General features: G+C 36.2%; 1 protein-coding gene across 6 annotated transcripts in view; it reads left to right on the top strand.

The window, feature by feature from the left end:
• mrtfab (myocardin related transcription factor Ab) overlaps positions 1-12,484 on the top strand; it is an 81,413-nt gene that overhangs the window by 46,889 nt on the left and 22,040 nt on the right. For all 6 annotated transcript variants that reach the window (XM_059324327.1, XM_059324328.1, XM_059324331.1 and 3 more), the window contains one exon: positions 2,482-2,547. In XM_059324327.1, coding sequence (XP_059180310.1) covers positions 2,482-2,547 — 66 coding nt within the window. The remainder of the gene's footprint in view (positions 1-2,481; positions 2,548-12,484) is intronic.

The following is a 12,484-nucleotide window of genomic DNA, read 5'->3' as shown; positions in this document are numbered from 1 at the left end:
GTCTTTTTTTGGTATATTTGTGTCTATTTTCTGTAATTTTGTTTTTTTCTGTCATTTTGTGTCTTTTTTCTTTTTTTTTTTTAGCAATTTTGTGTCTTTCTGGTCATTTTGTGCCTTTTTTTTTGTAATTCTGTGTCTTTTTTTGGTCATTTTGCTACTGCCTCCAGCGGCCCCCAGGTAATTTGAGTATGAGACCCCTGCTATACATGAGCTTGCCTGGCTGTGTTTAGGTTTCTCTGTTTACATCTCTGACATGTTATTGCTTCCAGAGGGGAGTCTCTAGTGCTAGCCTCATCCCTCACGATGCGGAGCATGCACGCTTGTAAATATACCAGAGAGGATCTGGGATCGCCCGTGAGGAATTAGAGCCAAGGAATGACATTTAGCTGCACCGGCTCTGACGTTAATTCATGGAACTCTGAGTGTTTCTGTCCAGGTCTGGACTGTTTGTCATAACAGAGAGCTAACAGAGCAGCTAGCCGGTTAGCTCGCCTCCGAGCACTAATGATGTCATTGCGTTAGTGTGAAGCAACAGGTGCTGCTTCTAACAGACACAAGCCCCGGCCTGAAATGCTTGGGAAGCCTCAGCGGTGTGTTACACTTCACACACACATGCACACACACACGCATACCCCTTGAACAGGGACAGCTGGTGCATATAAAATAGTCTCGTCTGAGTGGAGCGGAGCTGAATGTCTGTGAAAATAGTGTTTTGTATAATAACAAACTCATTCCTTCCTCTGCTTTTATCACACACGGTTAAACCAAGATCAACAGTGAAAAAAAGAAGATGTGGTATGCTTACATCTTCTTTTTTTAAATGGAACCAGGCTGTTGCCAAGAAGCACAGTGGAAGTACGGTGCAGTATCAGATACTTATCGACCTGAGAAAAAAAAAACGTCATACCACAAGCGAGTGTGTGCAATGACCCTGTAGCTGTTCTAAACAACCTCGCCATGCTTGATGCTTGGTGATGATTGTTGCTACTCTGTAAACCCATTTAGGCCTAAAACGCCTGGAAAAAATGCCTGTAAAACCTCTGGCGGGTTTCAAAATAACCCCCTAAAACCTGACGTTTATCTGGAAATTTAACAGAAGTGTCAACGCTTCTACTAAATAATAGATTTTTCAGCCTCTGTAGCAGGTAGAAATGAAATTCAAAAAGTATTTGAGAGCTTATACCTGTGGCTTTTAATGAGAAGTTGAGTTTATTTGTCCAAACCTTCAACAAAGTTTTTTTTTTTTTTTAAATCAACATGTTGCATTGCGACACTCCCACATGTATTCTGATGCATTTCATTGTCCAAGAGACCGAAAATAGGTGGAAAAAACTACAAATACTACAAAACAATGTATCCGCTTTCCCGGCTTTAATGGTAGAATAACGCAACAGCGCCCCTGGTTTTAATGGTAGAAATGTGGTAATGATTTCCTAGCTTAAATGGGTTAACTGGTGGTATATAGAACATAGCCTGTAACACTAACTTTTGGTAAAATTGTGTTTCAGTTGGGTGGTAATATGGGAACAGGCTGTTGCCAAGAAGCACAGTGGAAGTACGGTGCAGTATCAGTTACTTATTGACCTGAAAAAAAAAATACGTCATACCACAAGCGAGTGTGTGCAGTGACCCTGTAGCTGTTCTCAACAACCTCACCATGCTTGATGCTTGGTGATGATTGTTGTTGGTTAGTTGTGTGTTTTGACCGACTTAAGGGTCACTTCCCTAAACTCATTATTCTTCAAATTTGTTTCTCATTCAGAATTAAATTATGTTCATGAGGGTAGAATGAGCTTTACTTTTAAGGGTCAATTTGTGAAATAAGTTCCACTTTAAACAACAGGGAACACAATGCACCCCACCTGAGACTTTGCAGAAAGGTCAAGCATGGTCCGACTCCTTTTGTCCAGCACTGTGTTCCTTAAAACACGGCCTCTGCCTTATGTAACAAGTGCTTCCTGTTTTGAAATGACGGTGCAATCGGCCCATATGTGCTATTTTTACCACTCTAATCAAGTTTGTTTCAGTTTGCATTCTTCTTAGTTTGAAATGATTTATTTTCCTCCCTTTGCTGTGCATGAAATGTCTTTTATTGAGACTGTTTTTCTGCACACACTTGGCACACAGAAATGTATATATATATATGTAAAAAAAAACAAAAAAAAAACAGGAAGTGTGTAGTACGTTGCTCACGCCCTCTTTGTACCCGCCTCCTAGCTTTTAAAAAAAGCATGAAGAAGGGGGAAATGGGAGGATGAGTTGGGTGGCAGAGAGTGCAGGTTCTCTTCATATCTGGGTTCCCCGTGCGAGGTTATTAATGTAATAACGTGGCAGATGGACTGCTCATCAGTGGACAGAAAGAGACAATAAGGAAGCTTCAAGAGCTCGGAGCTCCATCGCCACAGTTTCCTCCTCTCACCGGCCGTCATTGACTTTTTCTTCTCCTCTTTCTCCCCCCTCACCTCCTCTGTCTCCATGCAGTCCTCCAGCTCAAACTCCAGCAGAGACGTACACGGGAGGAACTGGTCAGCCAAGGGATCATGCCACGTAAGTCTCTGTTTTAAGTCTCTGAGTCCATATATACAGCATGCTGTAACGTCAATGCGTTTTCTTTCATTTAACATATTCATATAGTACATGTGTAGTGTTACATCTACAGGGAGACATGCTTAATGCTGCAGAAACTACTCAAACTGACTCAGTCTCACTTTAAATTTCAGTTTTGTAGTATGTAGTATAGTGATGTCGTTTTTATTTATCTTCTTAATTTGATGCTTAACCCATTGAAGCCTGAAACGGCTGTAAAACCTCTGGGCGATTTTAAAATAAGCCCCTAAAACCTGAAGTTTTTCTGGAAATTCAACAAAAGTGTCAACGCTTCCTACTAAATAATAGATTTTTCAGCCTCTGTAGCAGATAGAAATGAAATTCAAAAAGTATTTGAGAGCTTATACAAATACTACAAAACGACGTAGCCGCTTTCCAGGCTTCAGTGGGTTAATAGAAACTTTTGCTGACAGTTTAAAGCTGATGAGGTCAAAATGTTAATCTTTTGCTGCATCCAGCATCAGACAGCATGTCAGACCCTGTCAGGGATTGATTGGGTTGTTACATAATACTAATGTTGAGCTGTTCGCTCGATTGATTCTCACTCTTAATGTGCCATGTGATTATCCTCATCTGCTACTGCATCTACTTCTCTCTCTGTGTGTGTGTTTGGTATCAAATTATCTTCAGGTAACACAATACGATAAAGATGGTTTTTTTGCATCCGGTTTTCGCTGAAAACGTTTCAGCTTTTCTCTGCTTTTCTTGCCTTTTGCATGTGTCACATTTAGTGGTGTCTTTGCACCACTTTGTGTTATCAAATAGGGCAGCTTCCTCTTCTTCTGTATCCACTTCCTGTTTCACAGTTCCGCACATTACAAGAGGCAGATATAGTTTTTTTCTCCTGTGTTTCTGTGTAGAACATGGCTGTGGGCACAAATTACAAGAAAGTACCTTTTTCTCTTTTTTCTTTTTTTTAAAGTAGGCTCTTTGTAAAATAAGGGTTTGTGGGGGGATGGGTAGATGCTTTTATTCATCAATTTGTGCCATTTTTGCATCAATTTATGTGGGAATGTCTTTATTTTGGAAACACAAAATTCAGGCCCAAGGTGACAACAAAAAGTTTAAGTATAATGTAATATTGTTAAATGGCACTTTAATGTTTTCAAATATGTATTCTTCTGTGTTTGCAAGGTGCACCACGAAGTCCCTGTTGGCACACTCATGCTTTACAGTACAAAGTGATGTAGACAGGGATAGATGATGTTCTCCGCAGTTATCACCTATAATGGTGATGGAAATACAATACCACTGTGACAAAAGAAAATAACCGAGACGTACAGAAACTATGCACTCGTCAAAATCTGCTCATAATTTTTTCCTTAGCAACAAAACTGTGTTGTTAGCTTGCAGCTCACTGCTTATCGTGTACAAGCACGAATGCTCTTTACATCTTGTAAAAACAAAAATGTTACAATGTTATAAACACAGGACACAAAAAAAGTAAACTCAAATGTGAATGAACATGTAAGTTAACTTCAGTCAGCAATAAACCAATGGACTAACGACATAACAATTAAAACTTGCCCAATTGAAACAAATTCCTGAAGACATTTCTCCATTTTTTCTATCATACATGGGTTCGATGGCCAAGGCTACCCTGTTAACCCATTTAGGCCTAAAACACCTGGAAAAAATGCCTGTAAAACCTCTGGGCGATTTCAAAATAACCCTTAAGCTTAAACCTGTGGCTTTCATGAGAAGTTGAGTTTATTTGTCCAAACCTTCCATAAAGTTTTTTTTTTTTAAATCAACGTGTTGCATTGCGACACTCCCACATGTATTCTGATGTATTTCATTGGCCAAGAGACCGAAAATAGGTGGAAAAAACTACAAATACTACAAAACAACGTATCAACTTTCCCGGCTTTAATGGTAGAATAACGCAACAGCGCCCCCGGTTTTAATGGTAGAAATGCGGTAATGCTTTCCCGGCTTAAATGGGTTAACTGGCGGTATATAGAACATAGCCTGTTACACTAATTTTTGGTAAAATTGTGTTTCAATTGGATGGAAACATGCCTAGTCCGCTTTTTTTTTAATGCAACATTTAAAAAGTTTGCTTAAAATTCACTTAATTGAATGGAAACTATTTCACTTTATGGCGGTTGGCATCCTCCAACTCTATCTGAGGATAAATTGCTGCTGTTTGTTTGGTTGTCGTGTCATCACGAGTGATTGACTTCCTGTCACAGCTCGTCCTCCAAGTGGAGAGAGAGACAACAACTGTTAGTTTGAGTTCAGTGGAGGGCACAGCTCCGCAAAGTTGTGTAATTGTGCCTTCACAACATTTCCTAACATTCTGCGGCAGTGGCGGCAATAATTATGCAAACATTTATAGTGGAAGAAGTGGTTCATATTCTCCATATTGTGGTTTTAAGGGGTTAGTTGTGTGCTAATCACTGCTGTTGGCAAGTGATAATATAACCCTGGATGAATTAGTTGGTATATCTGTCCACTAACAATGCACTTTTAAAGCACGGGTCTCAAACTCGCGGCCCGCTGGCCGATTGCGGCCCTCGTGACGATATTTTGTGGCCCCCACCTTGATATGAAAGTTGAATGTGTTTTATATGAATGGCACTTTACTGTGTTGTGTGTGGAAGGTCCCTTTAATTACTTTTTTGGGTAATTTTGTGTCTTTTTTTAATAATTGTGTCTTTTTTTGTAATTTTGTGTCTTTTTAAAATAATTTTGTGGGTTTTTTTAAATAATTGTGTCTTTTTTAATAATTTTGTGTCTTTTTTAAATAATTTTGCCTTTTTTTTGGTCATTTTGTGTCTTTTTTAAAATAATTTTGTGTCTTTTTTGAAATAATTTAGTCTTTTTTTGATAGTTCTGTGTCTTTTTTGGTCCTTTTGTTTCTTTTTTAAGTAATTTTGTTTTTTCTGTCATTTTGTGTCTTTTAAATTTGTAGCTTTTTTGGTAATTAGGTGTTTTTTCTGTCATTCTGTGTCTTTTTTTTAGTAATTCTGTCTTTTTTTTGTCATTTTGTTTCTTTTTTTAAGTAATTTAGTTTTTTTCTGTCTTTTTGTGTCTTTTTTCTTTTAGTAATTTTGTGTCTTTTTTTGGTCATTTGATACTGCCTCCAGCGGCCCCCAGGTAATTTGAGTTTGAGACCCCTGACTTAAAGTAACAAACCTGGCTCAGGTTTTATTAAAAGCATGTGTTAGGCATTAAAGCGTGCAATAGAGTGGACACTCAGACCAGAGATTTATTGGGCAGCTTGGAGTCTCACATTCATCCATTTAGCAGTTACAGTAAATCTGTCTCTTTGCTTCTTATGCAACAGGCCTCATGCCAGACGGTTGAATTGGGATCAGCATGTACTGGTTGAATAATTCAAGCTACTCCTCAGTCTGGATATAAAAAAACTTAAAAAGGAGAAAGAGACATAGGGGGTTTATAAGAGATTTTTAATAGATTATGTTTGCTCGCATGGAGATGTTTTCCTCGAACACAGGATTTTACAAAGAGCCCTTATTTTGATTGTTGCCTCGAGACACAGTGAGAAAGACGGAGGCTGTTCTGCTGTCGAGGCTCCTGTTGAATTATTAGACAGTGAAGGTCACATAAACTGCTAAAGAGCACGGAGGGTGCATCATGATTCATCCACTTCCAACGCAATCGTGATCAAGTTCGGAATGTGATGTAGTTGTACTGAAATAAGAATTTTTTTATTTTTTATTCACTTTTTATTGAAGAATTTTTTAACATTTTATACAGAACAAAGAACAGGAACAGTTGGGGTGGGGGGTATCTATATCACACAACATCATCATTTCTCCTAGCATCATTATTTGCATTTCATTAGTTAAATGTTAGTTAAACGTTAGTTAAACGACAGCTTTACATAAAGTCAGAACTTGTAGGCTTAACATTCTGTCCATTTTGACCAATTGTGTGGAAGGTCCCTTTTAATTACTTTTTTTGGTAATTTTGTGTCTTGTTTTGGTAATTTTGTCTTTTTTTTAATAATTGTGTCTTTTTTTTTGTAATTTTGTGTCTTTTTAAAATAATTTTGTGTTTTTTTTTAAATAATTGTGTGTCTTTTTTAATAATTTTGTGTCTTTTTGAAATAATTTTGTCTTTTTTTTGGTCATTTTGTGTCTTTTTTTGGGTCATTTTGTGTCTTTTTTGGGTCCTTTTGTGTCTTTTTAAAAATAATTTTGTGTCTTTTTAAATCATTTTGTGTCTTTTTTGATAGTTCTGTGTCTTTTTTTGGTCCTTTTGTTTCTTTTTTGGTCATTTTGTGTCTTTTAAATTTTGTGAAGGTCATTTAAACTGCTAAAGAGCAAAGAGGGTGCATCATGATTCATCCACTTCCAACGCAATCGTGATCAAGTTCGGAATGTGATGTAGTTATACTGAAATAAGATTTTTTTTATTTATTTGTTTTTTATTCACTTTTTATTGAAGAATTTTTAAACATTTTATACAGAACAAAGAACAGGAACAGTTGGGGTGGGGGGGGTACCTTTATCACACAACATCATCATCTTCTCCTAGCATCATTATTTGCAGCAGTCATTGTTAGTTAAACGTTAGTTAACCCTTTGATGCACAACATGGGTCAAAAATGACCCGCATTCATTTCCCATGTTATTTATTGCTGGCTGTGTGTTTCTGTGCTCTATCTTTTAATATCAACTTATTTTATGATTGAACATTCTAAATATTCTTTAAATATCTTGTTTTTTTTAAAAGATCATTATTTTCGTTTTGCTTCTCATAATTCATAAAGAAAAAAAGTTTTTGTATTATTACATAGCTAACTACTTGGCTAAGTAGCTTGCTAAGCTAACTACTTAGCCAAGAAGTTAGCTAAGTAGCTAGCTTAGCAAGCTACTTAGCTAAATACTTAGCAAAGAAGTTAGCTTAACAAGCTACTTAGCTAAAAAAATGGATATGGCTCATTTTTCAACCATGTTGTGTATTAGAAGAGTAGTGACAGAAAAAGGGATTTTATTCAAAAATGAATAAAGGAAAACATAAAAATTAGGATGTATGATGATCAAAAACAAACTAATTGAGGAAAACCTGGAATACTGAACGATGAATTATTGCAAAGATATGAACATAAAAACTGTCGGGTCACTTTAGACCCGTGTTGTGCATCAAAGGGTTAAACGTTAGTTAAACGACAGCTTTACATAAAGTCAGAACTTGTAGGCTTAACATATTCTGTCCATTTTGACCAAGTTTTATAAAATAAGTCCATTTGCAATTTTAGTTGAAAAGTCACTTTTTCCATTTTGTAGATTTCGTGTATAATGTTGATCCAGACCTCATTTCTTGGTTGCTAAGGCTTGATCCATCTCCTGGTAACGGCCTTTTTGCTTGCTGCTAAAAGAATATAAAGCAGTTTATTGTCTCCATTGCTAAAGCCGTCTAGTAATATGTTACCGAGATACACAGTTTCAAATAAAAAGGGGAAAACAATTGAGAACACATTCTGCACATGATGATGAATGAAATAAGATTTTTAGAACATGTTGCTCGGCTGTAGAGAAGTCGGTGAATGCTGGGAACTCACAGAGGGTCAGTGTTGGTGTGGTATCAAATCCTCACACTGGTTTCACAGCTGTAGGTGGTGTGAATGAGTAACTTTCCATCCTTTGTCTCACAGTAACCATCGTAGGGGTGATCTCCACCTCCCACCTGCTGCTTTACACTCTGATAATATGAACATTGTTAGATTGAAGCAGGGGTTTTTTTTTCCGGACTAGAGAATACAAAAGAAAAGGTTTGTGATAGATCAGGAGAGGTTAATATAGATATTTGGGATAGGCTCCTATGTCATTAGGTCAGTTGTGTTTTTTGTATGATGTTGTATGTCTGAGCTGCTAGATGGTAAATTTGATCACTTGAAAGTTGACATCTTAGATCAGGGGTCTCAAACTCAAATTACCTGGGGGCCGCTGGAGGCAGTATCAAAATGACCAAAAAAAGACACAAAATTACTAAAAAAAGACACAAAATGACAGAAAAAAACTAAATTACTTAAAAAAGACACAAAATGACAAAAAAGACACAAACATTCTTTAAAAAAAGACACAAAATGACTGAAAAAACACTAAATTACTTAAAAAAGACACAAATTTACAAAAAATACACAGAATTACCAAAAAGACACAAAATTATTTTGAAAAGGCACAAAATGACTCAAAAAAAGACACAAAATGACCAAAAACAGACACCCCAAAAAGATTACCAAAAACAGAAACAAAATTACTAAAAAAAAGACACAGCATTATTAAAAAGGACACAAAATTATTTTAAAAAGACACAGAATTACCAAAAAAAGTAATTAAAGGGACCTTCCACACACAACACAGTAAAGTGCCATTCATATAAAACTCACAATAAACTTTCATATCAAGGTGAGGGCCACAAAACAAGGCCGCAATTGGCCCGCGGGCCACGGGTTTGAGACCCATGTCTTAGATAATCTGTAGAGATTGTAGGGTCTTTCTCAGGGTAGTGGTCTTGTTCCTGTTAATGAAAACAGGTTTGAAACAGCTTTGTATGTGGACTTCAATTCCACTTGTTCAGTTCATCAGCTGTATTTCTAAAACCTGTTTTCACATTAGAACAGCTGTTTGTAAACAGCAGAATTCTGTCAAACTTGGTCCACTACACAAACACTTTTTTTATGTTCAGTTCTTAAACTCACCTAAAAATTCAATGGAAACATCACTATTGTTAGTTCGAGGTTGTCAAACAAGGAAACCATCTTGTAAGTAGCACTGTTAAATGAATAGATTATTTAGAGAAACATGGCCAGTTACTCGTCTCTCACTCCTTTTTTTCTCTTCTGTATTACAGTCTAGCCAGATACACAATACAGCTGGAGCTTTATTGTTTCTGTGAGCTGCACAAGTTTAAAATTAGGATTGATATGGCGGCCATAAAGGCCAGCTGCTCAGACATTCAATTACATTTCATATTAGCTGCTGAAACTGAATAAAATGTCAATTAGAGCTATAGTATGAGATGGATTACATTTATTTTGTCTGTGCAGTGATTGGAGGAAACTCCAGGGTTCATGGCTGCTTTAATAGCCTCACAAAAACACAACAGAACAGTTAAATGCATATTTTCTTTTCCATGTCACACTTCTAACAAGGCATGATATCTGATAATCAATAAAAGGCCAATATGAGAGTGATATACTGACAAACCCTTATTAGTTAAACCTTTGGTAACACTTTATATTAAGGTACACATATTCAACATTAATTAGTTGCTTATTAGCAAATTAGCAAGATCAACATGTCACTTTATAATAATAATAATAATAATAATAATAATAATACATTTTATTTGTAAAGCACTTTTCATAAAGAAATCTCAAAGTGCTACAGAAACCAGAAACAAAATAAACAAAAGACTAAGAAAGGGAGTTCCAGATGTGTATGTAGTATGGGGAACATATTATAAGTAACAAAGACTAAATTTAGAGTTATTTGGACTCTATTAACACTAGTAGTTTTGTGTTTTGTTATGTAAACACAGACAATATTCATTGAGTGTTATTAAGGGAGAATAACTATTGTTATACTAGCACCTTATAAAGTCCATACAAAGCAAAGTTTATTGAGATCATAACTCATATACAACAACTTCCTTACTTAATATTAATAAGCAATAATTCTGAGGGAAAACTCTTAGTTAATGTCTTACTGGTTGTATAATAAGGCCATGCAGAATAAAGCATAAATAACTACTTAATAATGACTAATTAAGAGCCAATATATTACTTATTTGCTAATAAGCAACTAATTAATGTTGAATATGTGTTCCTTAAACCTTTTATTTCATGAGAAAGATTTGTCGGCTTTCAACAAACAGGATCAGCTGACCAGCGTTCTGTTTCGTGCAGCTGTGTTGTGTTCTCTGCCGTTGATTCTGTCACAACTGTTCTGTAGGTGTTGTTATTAGAGCGTCCGGGGTTGTGACATGCAGAACGCCTCCCGCCCTCCGACCAGTAGGCACACACGGCGCCGACGCCCCGCTCTAGCCCGAATGTCCACACTCACACACCTTGGGCAGGGATTTCACCAGCTCTTGACCAATCCAATGAATGCCGCGTTGCATCATCGTAACTGCCAGCGTCCTCCCAATATCCTTCCCCAAACACACTCAACATCTTTGTGCATTTGCGAAGCTTTTCCAAACCCTTAACCCAGGGGTGTCAAACTCAAATACACAATGGGCCAAAATTTAAAACTTTAATAAAATCGCGGGCCAACATTGAACAAATAAACCTTTTAATATATACCAAACATGTTTTGCTTTAACATTAAATATGGAACCAGCAACGCTTATAAACATACAATATATAACTAAATAGTGCAGACATGCAAAGTCAAATTTCAAATAAAAAACACATCAATGTCATTAATTTATTAAATAAAAATTAGATAAAAATTGTATGCCTCTTTTCTATTTGCATCCTTCTGATTTAAATATCAAAATAAAGTTTTTCAACAGGTTTATACATTTAAAAATAAAATAACAATAATAAATCTAGTATTAGCGGTAAATGCGGCGTATAATACCGGCGGGTCAGCTTTTATAGTACAATAATAATATAATAATTTGGTATTGCCTCACGGGCCAAATAAAATTACACTGCTGGCCAAATTTGGCCCGCGGGCCAGAGTTTGACACCCCTGCCTTAACCTGACAATTGGAAATCAATCAAGTTTTTATTTTTTTATTTTAAGAAGTCATTAATTTTACAGTATACTCAGAAAGAGAGAAAGAAAGAAAAGGCACAGATCGAAAAGATAAACATGGGTGATTCTCATGAACATGGTGCAGCTCAATGCAAAAATCCAAGAGCATTGAATACATATTTTCTTTGACCCTTTATAACAAATACAATCTAAAGTCACTGTTTAATATGAATTTATCATCTATTTGAATTTTTTTAATGTATTTTCTGACATTTTTAGAGACACTGTGAGCAAAAAACATCATCACCGTAACACATTTTTAAATAGAAATAAAAGTTTCTGTTATTCTTGTCTCTTACTATTCAACAAAATGAAGAAATTCAAGGCTACACTGTATCAAAGTCGAACTTACTGCGCTCTGATTTGGTTTTGAGTTGGATTTTGTAGTTACTGCAATTTTTATATCATTATTTCTCTGAAATAAAGCAAAATTTAAATCCGAAACTTTGTCACAAGATAAAACAGATGTCAAGGAGTTCACTTTTTAAAAAAAGTTATAACTCAATTTCAACCAAAAATGTAGTAACTGCAGTTAGGCTTGGTAGGGCAGAATATATAATACATGTTTCCACTCACACACACTCAGCACATAGGCATTCACACCCATATATGAGGTAGATAGTGCAGCCATGAATGTAGATTTACTTTGTGTGCATCAGTCTATCCATCAGTCCTCACTCCCCTCTGTCTCCTTGCTCCTTTTTAAAGATCCACTCCAGACCTCTAGTCATCAACAATTTATGTCCCTCAGACTCCCAACTACTGTCCATTCCTCACACTCAACACACACACTTGGCCTTTCAAATAGTTTTCTGATTCTGCTAGCTACAAATCTCAAAATGCACCATGAAAGTCGGCGCATATCAGTAGCGTTTTCTGTTTTAAGTAGCCGTGAAACTGTCGTGAAGCCGGGCTGCTGTGCTGATGTATGGAATAATAATAAAGAGTTTAATCAGGATATATGTGTGTTTTGGGGGCTTTAAAATCAGTCAAACCTCAGTTTGTGCCTTTTTGTGCGTGAGAAGTCGGTGATAAAAATGTCAAACTGTAGGTTCAAATAACTTCTGGCATCTCATATAAATGCCATATAGAGTGCAGAGGATTAGGTTCAGATATTGTTCAAAGTTCCCTTT

Source organism: Centropristis striata, chromosome 21 (genome assembly GCF_030273125.1).
Source record: "Centropristis striata isolate RG_2023a ecotype Rhode Island chromosome 21, C.striata_1.0, whole genome shotgun sequence".
Taxonomy (NCBI): Eukaryota; Metazoa; Chordata; class Actinopteri; order Perciformes; family Serranidae; genus Centropristis; species Centropristis striata.
The sequence above is the reverse complement of the archived record's forward strand: the minus strand, read 5'-3'. Positions and strand labels throughout refer to the sequence as shown.